Raw genomic sequence first — 23,511 nt, forward strand, 5'->3', positions numbered from 1 at the left:
CTATATGGCCGAAATCCTGACAATATTATTTATATTAGGTCGGACTAAGACTTCAGACTCTGCAAGGTTTAAGTTATTTATAGCAAAAGGTGTTTGTTAAAGTTTAATTAAAACAGATAAGCGGCTTTGTCTCTTCCGTGGACACGATAAGAGCATAAGAACCCGTACACACCTTCTAGATCTCTTGATTTATATGATGTTTTAGAAATGCGGATTCTGAAGTATATTCCTGTAGAGTAAAATATAAAATAACCCTGCCTAAATTTTCCATTAGATTTGGAGTTTACTGCATCGCGTTGTGGTGGATACAGATGGATACTTTCAGATGTGCAAATTTTTATAGGACACGTGCATGATTCATTGTTACAATTCATTCCTTCAAAGCCAATCAAGATGAATGTCTCTCTGGTATGATTCGTATGATTGAATCACCGAGCAATCTCTGCTCGGCGAGGATCTTGACTGTGACGATGTTGAATCTACTAAATTTCAAATTAAGTCGGAAGGTGGCTTTGGTATGGATTTAGCTCTTAGATTTCGATTATTTTGATAATAATCGTATTATCTTAGATGCTACAAGGTGACTATTTGGCAGATATAAACTTAATTGATCTAGTAGAGTGCTGATCTTTTATAGAGCCTCATTTTTTTTTTTTTTTTTATGTCATAGGTGGCAAACGTGCGGGAGGCTCCTCTGATGGAAAGTGACTACCACCGCCCATGGACAGCTGCAACACCGGGGGGCTTGCAGGTGCGTTGCCGGCCTTTCAGGAAAGAGTCCGCTCTTTTCTTGAAGGTTCCCAAGTCGTATCGGTTCGGAAAAACCGTCGGCGAAAGCTGGTTCCACAGAGTGGTTGTGCGAGGCAGAAAATGTCATTCAAATGATGTAAGCCTGAGATTTATTGTTTACGGGCTGCCTCCTATACATATCTCGTCGTAAGGGCTAAACTAATTGCATTAAGTATGTGCGCGACAAATGGACGAATAACTCAATATCACGTCAACCAATCACGTCAAGATTCTTTTTTTATTGGAAAGCATATAGTTCAAAGACAGTTTAGTGTCAGTTTGGTTAGGTTCGGGTCACGGGATCCATGACAAAGTAACCGAACTCTTCAATTCTGAGGAGCAAATTAATGATACTCGGTCGAATCTTTTGTTGCGTCAAATCTGAAGTTGTTTTTAAAATTGTATAATAAAAATTATTAAACATTTATTTTATGTATATCCGCATCAAGTAGCTTAGAAACATAACATAATTTGAAAAAATTATATTCCGCTTGCCTGGCAAGTGCTGTTTTGTCTGAGTATTTTAACTCTATAATATATATATAATAACTAGTTATATAAAAATGTCAAAACTCACGCAATTAGTAATTTAGTAAAAGAAATAAGGTATTTTAATATGATTTCTTTATTTCAATAAATAGTCGTTTTTCTTAAATTCTTAAATTGCATTTGTTTATTGTAATTTGACATAACTTGTACATCATATATTTAATACATAAAAAGGTAAAAAAAAGTATTTAAAAGATAAATTAAAGATTTCGAATTTGTATATTTGACAAAACAGATTCATTAAAAAAATAATTTAAAAAAACTGTGTTCACATATTACATTCTTAAAACAATTAAAATAATGAATATACTTTATTAACAGAACCAATCCCTTTAAAATATTTTTTTTCTTGCTAGTCTTCACGTACAGGATAATAATTTCTCCTAATAATATAAAACTTCCACAAGGAACAAAAAACTCTTCTATGTCTAAATGCGGGCAAAACCCTCGACTCCAAAATAACAATAAATGTAACTATATTATATTATCGTAATAACTTTGTCGACTTTGAAGTAGTCTAAATATTTTTAATTACATTTTACATAGGATAAATCTAAAAAATGTTTAGATCATTGTTTGTTGTTCATAGGTATGCGTTAAGTTAGATTTAAAGTGGGTAGGTACATACTTATCTTCTTGCGTAGAAACACAAAGATTGTATCTACATATTGGTAAATAAGTAGAATAAGTAACTTGATTATTAAGTTGTAGAATAATACGCAATTATTTTTTACATTTTAGAGCATATTAATTTGTTTCTTTTGAAGTCGGTTTTTTTTTGTCAAAATTTTTGTTTATTGTTTTAATGGCATTAATATCAATATTTAGAATATTTTTATCGATAATGGCTTGTTTGCTACTAAAAATACGTGTGCGTCTTGGGACGTCCGACAGAACTGATAGCTTAAAAATAACCTCTTTCCGAAATACGGCTAGCGTGCGGTAAGAATGAGAGAGCTGGAGCCTGCCTACCACTGCGGTATGCGTAAGAGAAACGGAAGCCGGACAGACTGGCGTCGTAACGCGTTTATCCTACCATAAGAAGTAATCACTTCAAAAAATATAAATAATATGGCCTATAGACACTATCAGCACTGCAACAAATATTCATATATTCGACATAAAAACGTAATACGGAATACATTTTTAATCTTATTACCTAAATATAAAACACATTGTATCGTAAGTTATACTGAGAGCTGTTATGATCGTAATTTAACCTGAACCGGCTGTCTGACGGAGGCAGCGGCGTTCACAATGAACTGCGAAATTGCTCGATTAGGAGTCTGTAAAGCCATTCATTGCCTCATTATACAAGTTCTGTCTGATTCTCGCGCCGTTCCGTAGATTGCTTTGATTAACATCGACATACATCACGAATGTGCGTTCGAAATATACGAGAACCTGATTTACGAATACATTATTCAGTAATATCCTGTTGCACCTCATGCAACTTTTTGTTTCAATATTGTAATTTTTAGTTTTAAGTTTGGGTGCAATAAAGTATAAATAAATAAATAAATAATATTTATAAATTTTTACACCTCAATACAATGAGACTTAATTACAAAATTGCTCGAGCAGAATTATGCGAGCGGACTTCAATAATACAGAAATTAATTGGATAAATAAATTGGACCGCAAATTACAGTTGCGGTCAACCACCGGAGCGGAGGCCACGTGCCGCGCCGAGCCCGACAGCCGGTCGGGAGCCGACCCGCTCCAGTACTTTCAAAAATAAAATATATACTTGCAAATAAATACATCAATAGGGCTCCTATCGTGCTCGAGGGAACAAATCGATGCTCGTAATATAATTTATGAATAAATTCCCTTCTACGATGCTACGAATGTGCAGTGAATTCATACAAAACTCATTATGAATATAAAATTATTATTTACCGAACGGTGACACATTTTGGAGCACGATTAAAATTTATAAATGGATTACAATGAAAGGAAATGCTCGCATTTATTTTAAACAAAAAAGCACGAGCTAATGCGTCTCTCTACGTGTCACATTATAATTCTTACATTTTCTTTGTTTTTAAATGAGAATTCGGTGGAGGAGCTCAGTGTGTTTTACTAAAAGAGTTATAATTGGCAGGAGGCTTAGTTGATGATGGAGGCGAGTAAAAATACTACTCATTAATTAAACTCGTATTTATTTAAGCGGGCGCTATCAACTTCTGTAAATTACGAAGGGAAAATGTTTACCATGCTGATTTTTTCCGACTAAAGTTTCTATTAAATAAATAATCAGAGAGGTCGGCTGATACAACATTTGTAATTATTTGAATGTTTTGACGAGGAAAAGGTGGTTGAATATTAAATAATAAATTGTGCATAAATTAAAGTAAAATTGTCAGTCCTGTTTCTCTTCAAACTTCTCAGCCAACAAAATAATAGTCTATCAATGAACATATTATATGTTAATGGTGGCAAAATAATTGCCAAAACTCTTATCTCATTGAAGAAAATCGGCTTCCTTGCAACTGCTTATGTTTTATTGAGGTACATCATGTTGGAATGATCTTCTCCGCCAATTTCAAAGTCTGCCCAACTGTGCAGGTGTCACCGCGCTCTGCAGTGTGAGCGTATATAGATGCTATTCCCATACTCCCAGCCGATGCAGGATGAACCGACCGAAGAGGGTGCGCATGCAGGGTCCACAGCCATGTGTGCCACGCGAGTCGCGGGATTGGTATTCTAAAACGTTATCGTATAAAACTATTGCCACTGCTACTGATCACTGATTAAAAGAAAAACAAACAGCAAAGTATCCCCCGACAGGATTACATTGCGGTCGCGGATAGATAATATGATGTAAATAGGTCCTGAAACAATTCATCCAAAATATTGCACAAGTGTTAATATTTCTGTTTAAAAATGTCGAATCGCCGATGTCAATATGTGAATTCTGTCGAGTGAGCAGTCGACCGACGACCGACCGCGAAGCTTTTAAGTAATTACGGATTCTGAAATCGTCTTCCAGCGCGATTGAATGAGACAGTTCCATAGAGAACTAACGAATAACTTGTATCGCTAATATTATATATACCGAAGTATGCTTTTAAATTTACCGTATGGCTTTATTTGCCAAATAAATTATATTTCAAATAAAAGTAAATTGGGAACTATTATTACAGTCGCTGTTAGTTTCTTTGACATTTCATGCAGAGCGTAACGATGCGCGACGAGAACGTAATTGGACTCCATTTGTCTACAGATGTTTTCATATTTTTCGGAAGTCTGATCTTTTTCATGTCATCATTGCTTGCCCTACTGAGCCAGATCTACACTGTTGAAATAAAATCGTAATGAACACAATTTCAACGTCTGTAGCGTTACTGCGAACTTGCTCAATAAATTCATATTGAATCAAAACGATTTGTATGCCTACGAGATAAAACTGCTCACTTAAAAGAGCAAAAATACAGCATTTGACATATTGTTTAAAATTATATGGGACAGGGAAACAACAGATATTTTGTCGAGCGTTTATTGAGTTACTGGAGTGCATTACGTTTCGAAGTGAGTTGCTGCGAGAGTTACATGTTTGATCCAGTTAACTGCACGCGCTCGCGTCGACGGGGCCACGTCGGGAAACTGCTATTTCGCTTTAATTATTTTTTATTGCACAACAACACTGAACCTGATATTTTGATCAATTCGACTTCCTGCATCGTTAGTCGCTATTTGTAACAACTACTCCGCTCTGAGCGGGCCTGTGCAGACACACGCACACGGCTACAGGAAGTATAATATGGCGACTCTGGCAATTTAATTACCGTATGCGGCTCGTATTGGACGGTGACGGTAAGTGCGGCAGAGGGCCTCGCGCGTGCCAACAACAACTGCATACAGTTTTAACTCAATCGATATGTTGCGTTATTATTTATATATCCTTACATAGTATAAAACAAAGCCGCTAACCGCCGTCTGTCCCTATGTATTCTTAGATCTTTAAAATTATACTACGGATTTTGATGCGATTTTTTAATAGATAGATTGATTGAAGAGGAAGGTTACGTACCCTCAACGTCATAGCCGACCGGGTACAGCCTCTTGGACTATATCATATATAGGTACTGTATATATCATATAGTATATCATGTACAATGTAGAGACTTATTTTAAATATTGTTATTAAAGTTCTGTAATATCGAATTAGGACAACCATGTCCTGTAATGATATGTATACAGTTTTGTATTACAAATATATAAAAAATAAAAAAATGTATAATGCATGCACAATATAGAAGAGAAACACTGATCATTTTAGAGGTTTATTGTGATGTCGTAAATAAACACACTTTTTTGCGCTTACATTGCAAAAGCTGGCTGAACCCGACGAGTTAAATCAAAATACTGTACTACAGTATTGTACACCTTGAAAATGTCTTCAAAAAAGTCCGCGATGGTATATGTCTACCTCTTATAGAAAACCCACAATAAATATTATTTATAGTTTACTTTTTACGAGAAATATTGACTTATTTTCGAAGCGATTTTAAGCAATACGGCATTAATCCTTATCCAATTAAGTACCTCAAATACATTGTGATTTGAATATAGATCAATATGGCACTTTACAACATGTAATTTCAATGGATATTTGCGAAGATATTACAGATTTAAAACGCAGGAACATAGCGGTTTGAATTGTTTAACGTCTGAAAAACTGAACGTTTAGTATCACCATTACACCCGTGCGAAGCCGGGGCGGCTCGCTAGTTATAATATATATATCTAAATAGAGATCAATGAAGTTTTCAAAAAGCCCTTTTCGTTTATACGATTCCTAAAGAGGCAATATAGTGGAAGAAAAGAAGACATTAACAAACGAAAACCCACCCAAGCCTTTATGGAGATTATCTGGATGTTCGTCTCCTCGTCTCTGATTAATCAATACAATAGAATCTGCGTATTTTATGTAAACCGTTGCACTGTTGACGCTTCAATTCAATTTACACCGCTCTCAATAGATAATATTTCATTATATAATATGATATGTTCGAGCATAATGATAATGACATACTAAATACGATAGTTTCGCTGAGAGGGATATCATCTAGGGAGGCGTCGCGTATCCGGCGGCGCTGCGCGTCCGTTTTTACATATTATCTGAATTACAAAAACGTGTCGCCATTTGCTTACGTTTAAAATTTGTAATCTTGTATATTACGTAGGACACAATGTTCGGTAGCGGCGCAATGCTCACTTAGTATCATTTATAGTTTGCATGTTTGTTGGTTTTATTCCCACCGCCCCTTGTGACGAATCCGCACATTCGGCAGGCTCGAGATGTGTTCCGTAAATCCCACCGCTCTCGTACGACCGGATCCCCGACGAAGCACCGATAAGCTTACAATCGTTCATCTGCGTTTCTTTTGATTTGATCTAACTTTATTGTATTTACGCTTTGTCGGATAAAAGGAGACAGGTGTATCGGAATAAAGAAATCATGTAGTAACTTTATTCAACATTTTTGGTGAAGGCGTTTATTTTATAAATATTTGATTCAGTTAAAATAATGAAGAAGACACGTCTGGCTATCTACATACACACGGCACTCAAGGAAAGTACCGCCGAGAGTAATTCGTGTGATTGAATAGAACCGTACGAGACCGCAGTTGTTTGTTAGTTCTTAAATGCGGTTCAATACCAATGAGTTCATGTAGTTCATAATATATATCACGTGGATTAAATGATTTGAAATATTATTTAGCGACAGGAAAAGACTCGCTAGTGGACTGGAAGTGATGTCAGTTGGCATTTGTATGAAGCGCCTCAACACGCCACACCATGGTACTGCTCACATTGTACGTACTACATGTTTTTTCATACCGTATGGGTAGCAGCGATGCTGTTTCCGACACAAATACTATACTGATGTGTGTCAAAACAATAACTGATCGCTCGAGCTGAGCAAGAATCTTTGAAGGCGCGGTCGCGTTGGTCGCTGTTGTCTACGGTCATTCCAAGACCAAACCTACGCGTTAGGTATTTTGCCAAAAATACAGATAATATGTAGTTTCGTGTTTCACCATGATTGTGATGGATTGGTTCTTCAAATCTGAAAAGGGAAGCCACACCATCGCAGCATCTCAAGTAACACTCATATTATACTCAATTACTATCAGATTGGTTTTACGTTGCCGTTCTTGTATAAATAATTGTAGCATAGATAAATGAAATTATTCGGTAATACATTTTTGTATTCGTAAATGATAACCAACCAAGACTCGTAAAGAGTTGTTTCTGCGCTCACTCGCAGCGAGAGCAAGGATGTTGCACTCGTTTATTTCCGCTTCCGTTTATTTCCTTCGTTTGCCGTTCACGGCTGTAAAAATAAATATCACATATTATTCTCATGGATAACAAGCGGTTTCTCGCGCTTTGTAACGCTTTATATCGCTTCTGTCATCCAATTCCGTAAATTCAGAACAAATGTTGTAGTTTAATTTCTATAACGAGCAGTAATCCTGTTACGTAAATTTGACGCAATACGGAATCAAATCTAAAACACATAGACAAGTTTCCCCGAGGAGGTTGATTAAGTTGGAACAGTACTCGCTGCTCACCCTCGCTGTATAACAAGTCTAAAGTCAAGTGTGATTAGATTTGTTGTTAGGTTTCTTATACAGCGTGGGCGTGGGCATAAAAGTATCTTTCATTAAATAAGGAAAATAAATCGACAGCTATTTAGATACAAAATTGAGTTAGAGATTTAGAGCTAAGATGTAGATAAGATGCGTCAGTAAATCCACGGCGAAATAACAATTTATTTGAATCGCCGCTTCCCACGCCTTCTATGTACTGAGACGCGCTACGCACGCAGTGTTGTGTGATCACGTGTTAACGCAAAATGATTGTAGCCATTGTAATCTTATATAAAACAAATGAGTGAACATTTATAAAATATTTTCCTCCCTTTGATTGCCTTCCCTGGCGACAGGAGGGCTGATGTGACAAGAAATGGTTCGTCGAGAGAAATTGCTATTCGACGGAGAAATGCTGCCAGCGTGTTGTGATTGGTACGGTAGTTATTTCAATGAGAAACATCGACTGACGCGCCATCATCGACCCGCGACGGCCGGTAACCATCGACGAGGATGAGACAACTCAACGTTCAAAGATACTTATTACCATATATTTACTTCAAAAATAGTTTTGAAAATGGCCAAACTTTGTACAAGCCCGCAATAGTTACCGCTGATAGTGAACGTGTTCAGAGCGTCGAGATAAAGACATTAAAACGAGAAACCGTTTCAAACATCTGATGTATTTCAGTTTATTTACGTTATTATTATTACGTATTTTACCCAAATTAAGAGCATATTGGTAAAATATTATAAATTTGTTGAAATTACCAATCAGCGAATCATAAAAAATATGGAGGAACAAACATCTCTCGTTTCGATAACTTAAGAATATAATATTGCTTTACGGCGAAGAAGCCGAAGTGGCGCTCTGTGGACCGTTAAACGAGAGCCGCGGGAGCTGACGTGATTATTGCTTCTACTTAATATTGTCATCGTACCGAAAAAAACCTGAAGCGGTCACCGCTTCTTTGGCGTCGCAGTCTTTATGTCATGCCAATAATATAATATTGAATAATATTCAAAAGATGGCCGAATTGAAATCAAATAATTCGTTGTTTAATTAATCGGATCGGGAGGTCGGCACGTTTCACTGAAATATGTCACCAATCATTATCGAACCAGTTTTCGTATCAGATGCGGATAGATAAAGAGCTAAGTTATTTTTGTTTTTAACTACTAATGCGATTCACATATAACTGTTACATTCACACCACGTGTAACTTATGGCCACAAGATTGATGGGCTTATAGTTCATTAATACTTAGCGTTTTAGTGCTAACGCTAATCTGGCTAAAGTAAAATTTCTTTGGAAATAAATATTATTAGAATTTTTAGAAGTAATGTTCAGCGAATCGCCAGAAGAGAACGACATAAAGTAAACTTGCTGCACCGTTAGCTTGACTATACAATAAAATAAATAAAGATTTATACAAAATACATCTATGCAGACTGACAAACAATATTAATTTAACATAAAATGTTTTCACGTTCAATGATAACATTTCATTTATTTCAGTTAAAGAAAGTAACCAACATTGCAAGTTGATTTAAAGATCGTAAAAATATTCAATGGTGTTTACACCTGTAAAGACGTATCACTTTGAATGTTTCCCACAGCAGTTATTAATTTTAAGTGCTTAGTGATAAGTTAAATAAAATAAATAAAAAATAAACATTTAATGTTAAGATTATTATTTTATGTTAAGTTCGTAAGATGTTACTGTTACATTTTTGAGGAGAGTTTGCAAGATATATGATATCGCGCGATCTGCAAACTGTCATCGTTTACCAAAACAGATAATGGCAAGAGCGTGAACCAGCCGGATCGCGCGAGTCGCGGGTTTGTTTCCTCACTTGACTAATTCTTACTATTCAGTATTTTATAATCAATCATTGTATGAATTATGAAAGTAAACATTTTTCTAGTCTATTTGCTTAATTAAACATCGGGACCGACGACTTGGCTCTTCACATTTTATGTAATAATCATGACGGGCAATCCCGGCTCTCACTTAAAACATTTTCAGTAGTAAAAATATTCTCATCCGAAACGATACTCAAACGAATCATTGAATATAAAAATAAATTTAAGCAACAAATCTATGTGATTCCAGATCTCGGATGAAGTAGACACCACATAACTTTAAAACTTAAAATATGTTCGTGATTCAGTTAGCTGCCCTTCAGATTCGAACTCGCATGAGGAAAATCCTCTGAAATATTGCTGCAATAATCATATCGTAGACCCTGTTCCAGCTCGGACGTGCGGTCACGAGAGGAAGAAGGCGAACTTTATTACATTTTCAATATATCCATTTATTTTCGTCTAACTAAAATTGTTTGATTCAAGGCGTAATTTCAACTGTTTTTGTATTATTTTGTGAGATCTCATTTTAAAGTATGGTACTCAGTAAATAAGTTAGACGTTATGTATAATTCGTATCGAAGCAGGTGATTGTGTGTATAACGTGTCTCGATGTCGTCGACAGCTCTATTGTTACCTTATCTTGATTATTGGGATTAATTTGATACCAAACAACGGAGTGTCGAGCGAAATTACTCGGATTAATTCGCGCTTTAGCCAGTAAACAGACTCGTCGCACCCACAATTGGGCAATATGCTCGTTATTTGGACTTAATATTAGGATGGGATCCCATCCCATCCTGATGTTAAGTTGAGTTGTCTCTCTTGAAATTTAATTAATCTTGTAACTTTCGTGTGCCGAGCCTGTTGGGGGTGTGTCGAAGAACAATCGGCGAAAGAAACTCAGCGGCATTTTTTTTTTCCAATTTCATGTACAATAATAATTATATTTTAGTTATTTGAAACAGCCTGGAGGCGATCATTTCATACCCAAGGTGTGCAGTCAACTAAAAAGTCATTAGTGTTGTAATATCCTTTAGCACACAAACGTTCTTTAACGATTCTTTTTTATAATTGAATAATTTTGAACGTTTTCTGGGATCCTGTTGTAAAAACGTATACATTGCCCCAGGTTACAAATTGCACGAATAGTCCTCTTCTGCAGTACAAAAATGATATTAATGCCAGCTGCATTACCCCAGAGTAGGATGACATACGACATTATACTGTGGAAATAACTGAAATACACAAGGCGAGCCGTATCCACATCAGTCAAAAGTCTAATTTTTTTTACCGCATAGGCTGGATAGGCCTCTAATAATAACTCTACACTAAACGTAAATTATAAAGGGACCGTGGACATTGGCACTTCAGAAAATACAAATTTCTCCTCGATAATCATCAATGCGGCGTGTATCCCTCGTGCCTGTGATTACAAAGCCTCGCTCTCTCTCAGCCTTTCGAACTCACAAAAGACATATATTTTCTGTTTATGCTCTCCAATAGGATCCGCGTATTTTTGGCGGGATATAAAATATATAACAATGATGGCCTCTGTGATTCCCCTCGACTACCACTATGCAAAGAAGTAACTGCTATTCCAGACTATAATCGATCTCTGGCCAGATTTCCTCCAAGTCAGTGAAGTAACGAGCATCATCCACACAAACTATAGCATTTGTAATATTAGTGAGCTGATGTATATTTATTTTATAACATTTATTTATTTATTAGTTACTATAAGTATATCGTCAAATTCAGTAATTTTAAGCGCCAAGGTTAATTTAATGGCCTTACGAGGTCAGCCTTGCCTAATTTGGAATCGGTGATATCTTATATATGTTCTAAAGTATTCGTTCGACTGACATAGTGCCAAAAACATAATATATATATTAGATACCCGAGATATATATATCATATTTATTTAAATAAAAATAGAATAAAAATGAAAACATTACAATTCTTATATATATTACAGTCACTGTGATTAAATAACTATTGTACATAGTGAGTGGTTGTTATTTATAATTACTAAATTGTTTAGACCGTGTACTAAATTAATCCGTGTAATAACGTGCAATAGTTAAAAGTCTTAGACGAGGTCCAACTTGCTTGAGTAAAAAAGTCAAAGTTTTCGGCAACAGTGGTCAGATGTTGATGAATAACTTATAAGAGAGGCTTCATAAATATCGCAATGACCAAACATATTATTTGATTTGATTATCAATACACGTAGAAGTCTGGTTCATTCATAATATTTGTGTATTAAATATACTATTTTAAACAAAGAGCCCAACCCGAGGCTTAACATCGTATCATGTTGAATCTCTAGACTACTAACTAATAATAAATATACTATATACCTGCTTATAAAAATGAACTAAAACTTCCTCACCGATATGTCTATATAACAATATTGAAATTCGAAAGTGTAATTGATAAATTCTTATCTTTGCACATACTACTTATCTAATGAGGTTGGTTTCTATGTTTCGGTTCCATTAAACAGCTACAAATTATATTTATATTCAAGCTTCATATTAATTTTTAATTTCTAGTTTCCGGACGGACAGAGGCTATATCGTAGGTCAATATGTTGCATATCTTTAGATATACACAGTTATATTGTAGATCGTTTGCCGAATGTTTATAAAATAAGGATATTTTACCCGAACGTCGTCGTAGTCGAGGCGGGCGCCTCTGAAATATAATGTAAATGAATCAAGGGACCTATTTTCTTGTAGGTACCACTTTCCTATTTTCTTTATTTTAAAATTACTTTTAAATTTTCTTTTCATATTTAAAATAGATTCAAATATTGATTGTCTGTAGATCTATGTATGTTTGGGGTTAATTTATCACAATGATATATAATTATTTTAATAACTTTTCACGTTTGCTTAAAATATGGCCAATTTGCGAATAAGGGCAAGGTAGTCGTATTTTATTTTAAGGACCTGTGTGATATAGACTATATATCTTTAAGATTGAAGGCTGAAGATGAAATAGCTGAGGTATTGAGGAGGGAGAATTGTAGCGCTGATACCTACTAATTGTACTCGTCCGAATATATGTTTATATTTTTCTATAAAACCTTTTTCTTTCAATGGGCTCAAGCACCTTCACAACTTATCGAAAATGTTTAGCTCGTAAAGGTGCAGTCATAACTCTGAATCTGAAAACCTTGGACGTTTTCCAAGCAGTTGAACCGTACTTTACATATTGCTGTCTTATCCAGGCAACCATTATTTATAAGCCTCTCACTCTTACCTAAGGTACCTAAGGTGTCTTAAGGTTCATGTAGCGTTCGTCGGAGAGAGTTTAACAGATATGTCAAATATTTTTAAGGGCGAAATATGGTAGTATAATATAGTTTTCTTCGGAAAGTTCACAAAAATAGAGCGAGTCTTTAGAAATGTAATAAACTTGGGACTCTGTTTTGCCACCTTTTCATTAAATATTATTTCTGCCATAATAGTATTTTTATTTTGGGATAATACTCGATTGACCGAAGGCGTTTCAACTGTACAAAACGAAACTGTATTATACTGAGAAAGTTACGTGAATTATTCTAGACAAATGTACGTACCAATAAAACGGACTATTTGATGTGGAGCGCCACTTGCGCTACTAGTTGGTTCAAACGTGTACATACATATGAGCTGTACATGATGCACGATCTGTTCCCTCACTCACATACCGACAATAATTAAGGCGTTGGACCAAGTTTATGTGCTTTCCGAGGCACTGGAGTATACCTCCAACTTCCGGCGGGTTGCTCCTGAGAATATTTCGATCAATAACCTAATAAATTTATCGGCCCGACTTGTGTCCTGTGACCTGCGACCTGTGTCCCGTGGCGAGGACCCCAGAATATATTGATTTATTTAACCTCATATTATTATTGATTTCAATTCTTAATTAAATGACCATGAATTGGAAAACTATGGTTTTTATAATGTTCCGACATAAATATTAAAGTATGCCGAAGAGGGAATAACTCTCCCCGAGCAGACGCAAGTTTTCGCTACAAACGAAGCTCACCGTGAGGTTTCAGAGAGCGTCAAAAAGGTATTTACTGTTTTCTCGAGAGCTATTCAAGACGTCGGTGTTATCGTCGTCGGTTCAAACAGGCTGTCATCCTGTAGCATGTAGTATCTCGGGCATTCAATACGACCAGTCACTAGAAGTAAATCGGCTCCAGACTGGACCGAGCTGGCGAAAAGAGCAGACACGTGACGCGATATATCCGCTCCGAGGCACATTCTGTTACACCTTTTATAAAATTCACATTTAAAATATTTTTAACTGGAATAAAGTTCTAAAGAAAAATTTGTATCAGATCTGGATCCATTCAGTGCACCATTTCAGCGACTCTATGCAAAGTTGCTAAATTAACATAAAATCACCTTCATTTAAAATTTCGAAATACTAAATAAATGTGTTTAACCTTTTGATTTGTAGTACTTTTACAGGCTACATTTCAATTTAGGCATAATATGGAAATGAACATTTTTGGTTTCCCTAATGATGCCAAATTCGCTTACTCTGGGCCCCATACAGGAATTTAGGTTATAAAATTGCTAAGAAGTAGTTCTTTTTTAAATTAAATAAAAAATATATTGGTTAAATAGAACATGGTGACTATATCACTGAACTTAACCCTTAGCACATTGTGAGGTTCCTATACAGATTTGTCTGTACATTTGCACCCCTCACTCAAAAATATACAAAACAAACTAAAACCCTTGTGTCGTTTGTATTGCTGCTTCTATACTTGTGTAGTGATGAAATCGCATGAAATTCTAAGCATGTAATGCATAAAGCCTGCGACGGCGTCAGCGTCCTTACTTAGTCGATAAAACTTAAAGTCGGCTTTAATTTCGGCACTCGGCGAAGTGTTCTTGGCGTGACGTGAACTGTGAAGTGCTTATATTTGTTTCGGTATTAAGTTTATGCCGTGTTGATCTAGATTGAATATTTTATTTTACGGATCGTTTTAATCAAGCGATATATGTTACGACAAATTTCGTTAAAAACAAACGTACAACAAAATATTTAAAACTTTGTAAAAAACTTACCTTCCGAAAAAGTTTTTATAAATGGAATAGGTTATTTATTCACTGCAATAATAATACAAAACGAATAAATAATTTATACTGTATCTGGCTCAGCTACTTTAATAAATAACGTATAAAGCTACTGTTGAGTAGAGATAAGTAGTTGCTCTAAATCGTCTGACCGTTTGTCCACCACAACGTGACCCTTCATTAAAACTTACGAGGAGTTACTTAACTCTGTGTCTCTTCGTGGCGCGACCGTCCTTGTCGCGCACTTGTCCTGTCTCCCATTCCCACAACTTAGGAGGTGGTTACGCCACGTCGCTACAGGTAATTTAAATGTTCCGTCTAGTTTTTAAGGAAATATTTATTTTAGTTAAAAGTGCCGCAGGTGTCTGTAGTGCTACGGGCGTCACAAGGTTCATTAGTAGTACAGCATGTTTAACTCTAAATACTATTAGACTGGAATGTATGTGTACCGCTAGTTGATATTCACTAATTATTTATGACGTCATTATTTAATTAAAAGGGTAGTGATTGGTACAAAAGAATTCACATTAAAGTTAATGACAAAATTATCCTTATAAAATTACTTGGTTGTTAAAAATGAAAAAATTAATTGGGTTTACAAATTGGACCACAATTAACGTGGTAATCGATCAAACATACCAGCCCGCCACGGAGAAAATCGAACACCGAAAGACCGGAACCAGTACGTCAAACTGAAAGAGCATATTTCTTACAAAATCTAATGAGACGTATTTTAGTTTTTACGAAAAATAATGGCATATTTTCGAAGCGATTTTAAGCAATACAGCGTTAAACCTTATCCAATTAGGTACTTATGGCCCTTTACAGTATTTAATTTAAATGAATACTTTCGAAGATATTACAGATTTAAAATGCAGGGACAGCGGTTGCGGGGTACCGGTAGGGGGCCGATGGCGCGGCGCGTGCCTATAAATATCGCGTAGAAGGCCGCGCTTTCCCCCGCCCGGTGACGCTGTAGAGGCCAATATTATAGGGCCAACAGCAATACACAGGTCGAAAAAAAAAGCGCTTCGCACGCGTTTATCGGAGCTCTCAAGCGGGGAAAATAACAATTATTACTTAAGAAAAAGGTGCGTATTACAAAAATAAAAAAATAAAAAGTTCGAACCCGAAATTGTATGACAATATTTAAATACTAAAGTGGATTTTTAAAACAAAACGTGCTTTTCAGCGCGACAATTTTTTTTTTTTTAATTTTATTTTCGTACCTCAGTCGGTATTAAGTTTAATTTTTAAAACGCACTTATAGTAAGTACAGTGGGTCAGATAGGACTAGATTAAAACCATAATTTATGAATTGTATTTTTTCTATGAAGATCTTGATTTGAATTTAAAGTTAAGGTGATATAGTATTAGGGCAAGTAATTTTAAGTATCTAAAATCGTAATTTAAGACAAGGTATTTAAGTTCAAACAAGAACTGAATAGAATACGTATATTTTGTTTGCTGATAACTGTCGATTATATTTTGAAATAACAAGTCCGGCCAAGTACGTACACATAATAAAGGGGGCACATATTGAATTAGTTTTGAAGAGAATATAATAACTGACACTACACATGTGGGTCTGGCCTGCGATTAACGATTCATTTAATGCTTAAATTACGCTAAATTAAAACTGATTTCATTTAATAATTAGGTTTTTTTGAAGAATTCAATAGAGGCATTGGAGTTACAAAACCGCATTTGACCATAATCTATACTAATATATAAAGCGGAAGAGTTTGTTTGTTTGTTTAAACGCGCTAATCTCAGGAACTACTGGTCCGATTTGAAAAATTCTTTTTTTGTTGAATAGTTCATTTATAGAGGAAGGCTTTAGGCTATATAACATTACGCTGCGACCAATAGGAGCGCAGCGACAGTGAGAAATGTTGCAAAAACGGGGAAAAATATTCACATTTATGGACTTTCGATGCGTGCGCAGCATAAACGTTTTAAGTTACTCAAAAAATGTGTATGAAAGATATATTCCTCTTTTAATAATAAAAAAAAAGTCCGTGACACTATATGTCTCTTTGTTAAGAGTGTGCTAGCAGGCGGGGCGCGGCGGCGGCTGAGGGGGAGGCGGGTCAGCCCCGCCGCCGCGCTCGCCACTCTCACCCGCGGGTGTAGTTCTGCGAAGTAGCAATGCACATAACGACTTAAAAAAATTAACATTCTTAATAGTTAAATTATTTATCAAAATTAGGTTTTGTTATCAGCTTATTTGCTCATTATTTTTTATCGTTTAAAATCGATTACATTTAAATCATAATCTGCTGTAGTTTTAACTTACGATATAAGATAAAATTTCAATGAACATTCCTTCGTACTTTGCAAGTAAACAATTCAAACGTTTCACGGTATAAATAAGGTATAAAAATTACATTACACACGTAAAAAAGTTCAAATTGGCGAGCGATACTTTCACCGATGCAGATTAATCATCACTGAGAAAATAAATTATGCAAATAAGCAAATAGGTGAATATCGTTTAAAATGACTACACAAATAAATTAGTAGTTCAATATTTCAAGTAATTTCTATTACGTTCAAGCATATTCAACACGGTTGTACTATAATCACCTTATGAAATAATAACACCAAAGGAGAAACAATCTAAACTTCTTATTGTTCGGTTTGTTTATCTTATTACGTTTAAGTTAATATTGTTTGTTTTCAACCGACTTCAAAAAGGAGGAGGTTATCAATTCGTCTGTATTTTTTTTTTTATATGTCTGTTACCTCATAACTTTTCACTGGATTTTGATAATTTTTTTTTGTTTGAAAGGTAGTGCTTCCCGTGGGGCCCCATTTTAATTTTATCCTGTTACGATGATGGTATCCCTATGAAAACGATATAAGTCTTAAATGTGCATTATGTATGTGCGCGATAAATAGGTGAATAACTCAAAATTGTGCCAACCAATTTTAATGATTCTTTTTTTATTATAAAGGATATACTTCAAGGGTACTATGGTGAAAGTTTGGTAAGGTTCTGAGCATAGGATCCATGACAAAGTAACGGTACGGAAGGGAACGGAACAATTCTAAGGAGCACGTTAGCGATAATCGGCCGAATCTTTTAGAAACAAAAATTTTGACAAAAAAAAACCGACTTCAAAAGAGAAAAAAAATAATATGCTCTAAAAAGTAAAAAATAATTGCTTTTTATTCTACAACTTAATAATCAAGTAACTTATTCTACTTACCAATATGTAGGTACGTTCTGTGTTTCCACGCAAGGAGATAAGTATGTACCTACCCACTTTAAATCTAACTTAACACAAACCTATGAATAACAAACAATGATCACAATATTTTTTAGATTTATACTATGTAAAATGAAATTAAAAATATTTAGACTATTTAAAAGTCAGCAAAGTTATTACGATAATATATTATAGTTAAAATTATTGTTATTTTTGGAGGCGGTGTCAGTCAAGGTAGGTTTGTAAATATATGATATACTCCAAATTTGTAAATCTGGTCTATCGATAAATACACTTCTTCTTGATGTTTTTTTAAACCCTATACGTACATAGTGGTCCTATATAATGACAGAAAATTGGAATCAAAATTGAGTGTTTAAGCAAACATGTCTACCGTCAGGTATTACAATTCATGAACTTTTCTCCTAATCCAAGACAAAGAAAAGTCATTCAGATTTACTATTACATTTCCTGTTGAACGTTTTGTTTGTTTTGGCAGAGTATGAATTTTGTTTGTGATTTATTTATTTACAATTGACTTTTTCTTTTGTCTTACATCCAGATGTCGATACACCTGCATCGAATTGTTAACAAAAAAAATATTCGCAATCGTACACTATTGTACAATATTTCTTTTATGTTTAAGAAAAGGGTTGTCATAATTGACCGTATAACAATAAGCAATAAAAACACAGATGTTGGTAATTATTAAATTTTATGGCGACCTTTAAGATTTACACTGATGACAAAGAACAATTACTTTTTATGATAGTGAATATATATTATCTATTTGTTTGGGAGGGGGGAGCTCTTAAAAGGACGTGTCGGGCACGGTGTTGTAGTGGTGGCAAAGTGAATATACCTAAAATTCCAGAACCAACGTCAGTTTTTAAAGAACTGATATCAGGCTCAAATCCATCCTCAAAGCATTTCTTAAATCACTCAAGGCAGTATAATACACTTTTTCAAATGACTTCATTTGGTGCGAAAGAAATTCGTGAGGGAAACTTTATGCCTACTTTCAAAATCCAGGGACAAGTTTATCATTTGATCGGTAATTTACTTCCAGCTGAAGGTGCACAAGCCGAATTTTTGCAAATATATTTTGTGTCTCATGCAGATCAGATATCCTTGCGCTCAAACATAAACCCAACCTTGCAAATTGATCTTATCGACGCTCTCCAAACATATCTTCACGATCATAATACGTATATTCAGAGTTTTAAATACAATCTCGAAAATAGATCAACGCATGATTTGAAACTTATTATTCATGCTGATGTGAAACCTCCTAACGAGCATCGAGGTCGGTATAATGCGCCAATAGTAGATGAAGTAGCTGTTCTTTTAATAGATGAAGATAAAGGTTCCCGAGATATTGTGTTGAATAATAGAGAAGGCCGACTTCAACGAGTTTCTGAAACTCATAGATCGTACGACCCACTTCAATATCCTTTACTGTTCCCCTTTGGAAGTGACGGATACTGTATAAATATTCCACAGCAGAATACTGCTGCTAGATCTAAAACAATATCGTGTATGCAGTTTTATGCATTTAGACTCATGGTAAGAATAAATGACTTTAACAGCTTTCATTACTTCAAAAGAATTATTCAACCAATGCGTAATGAAAATCAGGATATAACATTAGCCTATACTGATAACGTATATAATGATGGACTTATCTTAATTGAAGATAAAATTCATGAAATTTCAGATAAATCATTGACTGATTTTGGGCTTCCTGCATCTAAAAGGAATAATTCACATAATAATTTAGATCCTTTAGAAGTAGCACTACGGAAGCCGTATGATGTAAATGAATTAAATCAGTATATTACTGAAAATGAACCAAAATTAGTTAATGACCAGGTGACGGCGTACAATCGTGTTATGTGCAGTATTCGATTTAACGAAGGAAAAATATTTTTTTTGGATACTCCAGGTGGAACTGGAAAGACTTTTATTACTAATCTCATATTAGCAAAAGTAAGGTCTCAGGGAAAAATAGCCTTGGTAGTTGCGTCGTCGGGAATTGCGGCAACTTTATTAGCAGGTGGACGCACAGCTCATTCCACTTTTAAACTGCCTCTAACTGTTTCTTTACAAAAAGATAGCGTGTGCTCTATTCGCAAAAATGGCCCTCTGGGTAAAGTTTTACAAGACGTTTCTTTAATTATCTGGGACGAATGTACCATGATCCATAGAGCTCATGTAGAGGCTCTAGATAGAACTCTCAGAGATATTAGAAGTTGTGATAAAATTATGGGTGGGATTACCGTTATGTTTTCTGGGGATTTTCGACAAACTTTACCGGTAATTTTAAGAGGAACTAGAGCAGACATTGTAAGGTCTTGCCTTAAAAGTTCACCGTTATGGTAATTTGTCCATACCTTAAAACTATCTACGAATATGAGAGCACATTTGGGGGAAGGAAGTACAAATTTTCCTTCAAAGTTACTTTTAATAGGAGATGGAAAAGTACCTCATTCTGAAAATAAAATTGAAATTGATCGCGATTTAGGAGAAAAAGTGACTAGCATAGAGGATTTAATATCAAAAGTTTACCCTAATATCGTCGAAATAGAAAATAAAGATTACCAATGGATGTGTCAAAGGGCAATATTGGCGGCGAGAAATAGTAGCGTTGACGAAATTAACGACCTAATTTTAACCAAACTTCCAGGCGATATAACTACCTACACATCTATTGATAATGTAATGGATCAAGAAGATGCTGTCCATTACCCACAAGAGTTTCTCAATTCTTTAAACCCGAGCGGCCTTCCACCACATTCCCTGAAGTTAAAAATAGGTGCTGCGATAATTTATAGGCCAACTATATGTCGCGTTGTCAAGATCGGGTTGCGGGCAAAATCAGTATGTTCTTCTACCACAAGAAAATAAAACTAAAAATATAATCTACGCTGAAGTACTGTAAAACATATTATTAAATCTTATTGACGATTATAATAACAAAAACCAACGTGAGCAATCAAACGATAATCATGATAGTGTTTCCGACAACTACGCGAACGAAGTCGCGGGCACAGCTAGTATATGATATGGCAGTTGTACGGTACGAGTACAATGGCCTGAAAATGAAACCGAGACCAGGGGAAGCGAGTTTCGGTCATTTGTCAATGGGGTTACGTTATTGACGCAATTCATTCCTCTGGTAATGAAAGCCGCTACGAATATAATTGTTTCATTAAGTGCGAATCTGTTCAAGTGGCTGAGATGAGAAAGGCCAAACGATGGTCCAAGATGAAATAACCAAATTTATTTTAAATGACTTGCGAGTGGGAGGATACGACATAGTCTGAAAAAGTATCATGCTAAGTATTACTTGCTTAATCGACAGCCAATGAGCGTGGACCGCGTCTCGACTGGCGGGAGAGTAGTAGCAGAGTAACGACGTAGCCAGGGGCTGTGGACTCGATGGCGCGCTGCAAACGAGGCCTCCGTCAGCCGGTGGAGGACGACGAGCTTATATCGATCAAAATTTACAATTATTTGAAACAATTAATTACTTGTAGATTTTATTATCTTTACATAGTATAAAACAAAGTCGCTTTCTCTGTCCCTATGTCCCTTTGGACGCTTAAATCTTTAAAACTACGCAATGGATTTTGATGCGGTTGTTTTTAATAGATAGAGTGATTTAAAGAGAATGATTTTGTATGTATAATACGTGGACAATATAGCAGATAAACACTGATAATTTTAGAGGTTTCTAATGTGATGTCGTAAAAAGACACATTTTTTGCGCATATATTGCAAACGCTGGCTGAACACTATGAGATAGATCAAAATAATGTACTGCAGAATTGTACACCTCAAAAATGTCTACAAAAAAGTCCGCGATGGTATGTGTCTATCTGTTAATGATAATCCACAATAACATTTTTTTGTCATTTATTTTTTACCACAAATATTGGCTAATTTTCGAAGCGATTTTAACCTATACAGCATTAATCCTTATCCAATGAAATACCTTAAATACATTGTTGATTTAATATTGATCTATATGGCCCTTTACAGCATATGATTTAAATGAATATTTTCGAAGATATTACAGATTTAAAAATTGCGGAACGTAGCGTTTGCGGTGTTTTTGGGATACTGATTAAAAATGAGTAGATACGTATTTAAGCGTTTCTGGATATTTTACGCCTAAGGGGAGAAATAGGGTTAACATTCCGTATACAGGTTAGTCTGGAAGTCTGTAATTTTTGAAGTTAGAAGCATGAAACTTTATTTTTGAGCTACTGATTAAAAATGAGTAGATACGTATTTAATTTCATTTCTTGATATTTTAGGCCTAAAGGGCATAATAGGTGTTACCATTTCGTATTCAGTTTAGTCTGGAAATCGGTCATTTTGAAGTTAGAAGCTCGAAATTTTATTTTTGGGCTACCGATTAAATATGAGTTGATTCGCATTTAAGCGTTTCTGGATATTCTACCCTAAGGGCTGAAATACGCACCAATGTGGTATACAAAGAGGTATTACATTAACGTAACATTAAGTTAATTTGTAAATATATTCATGTTCTACGCGGGCAAAGCCGCGGGTAACAGTTGGTTTTATATATAATTTAACCTACACATATTATATAACTGTAAGTAAGCTGCGTCCGCAGATTGAATATTTTTTGGAATATATTATCCTAAAAATCTGATGACATCTTCCCCCTTTATTGGGTCATTTCATTAATTTATTTAATTATTTAAAAAAAAAACTTAATAAATGAGAACATAAATAACATGTCTAATGTCATTATTTAAACATATTTGTAAATACAGAACATCTTAAGACACGTAGACTATCTAAATACAGATAGTTACATACAGAGAGTTTGGTATCCCGTAGTATCCACCGTGTACTGTCTAAGTTGGGTTACAAGTTTCATTGTCACGCTCGACGTCACGCTCGACGTCACGCCCGACGACTCGTTCGGCGTCATGCAGGAGGGCGGCGAGGAGGCATTTTCCGGATGAGCTGCTTATTTAGACGTCGATTTAATCCTATTTCGTTAATGAAAAGCAATGAACTGGCAGAGGCTCTACTCCATTTCGTTCTGTATACTGTACGGCGTTGTGCAAAGAGCAATTACCTCTAACTCAATACAAGATATTCTCTGTTACCCTCAGAGAACAAATAATGTACTATTGGAACGGCAAACAAACGGAGTACGAGGAGCCCGCCCGCGACAGGTCATTGTCTTTGTATAACTCACGTACGCGTTCGAACACAGCGCGCATCATTTATAAAAGCCTATAACACCAATCAATCAAAATATTCTTTATTCAAGTAGACTCATAAAAACACTTCAATCTTCATGTTCCTGTATTGAATGAAATGTAAAGCTACCACGAAATACAGTAGTTACT

General features: G+C 35.3%; 1 protein-coding gene across 1 annotated transcript in view; it reads left to right on the forward strand.

The window, feature by feature from the left end:
• LOC113404424 (uncharacterized) overlaps positions 1 to 23,118 on the forward strand; it is a 186,808-nt gene extending 163,690 nt beyond the window's left edge. Inside the window, exons 8-9 of the mRNA XM_026645308.2 lie at positions 2,923 to 3,063; positions 23,013 to 23,118. Of these exons, the coding sequence (XP_026501093.2) occupies positions 2,923 to 3,063; positions 23,013 to 23,118 (247 nt within the window). The remainder of the gene's footprint in view (positions 1 to 2,922; positions 3,064 to 23,012) is intronic.
• The last annotated feature ends 393 nt before the right edge of the window (positions 23,119 to 23,511 follow it).

This window comes from Vanessa tameamea, chromosome 5 (assembly GCF_037043105.1).
Source record: "Vanessa tameamea isolate UH-Manoa-2023 chromosome 5, ilVanTame1 primary haplotype, whole genome shotgun sequence".
Classification (NCBI taxonomy): domain Eukaryota; kingdom Metazoa; phylum Arthropoda; class Insecta; order Lepidoptera; family Nymphalidae; genus Vanessa; species Vanessa tameamea.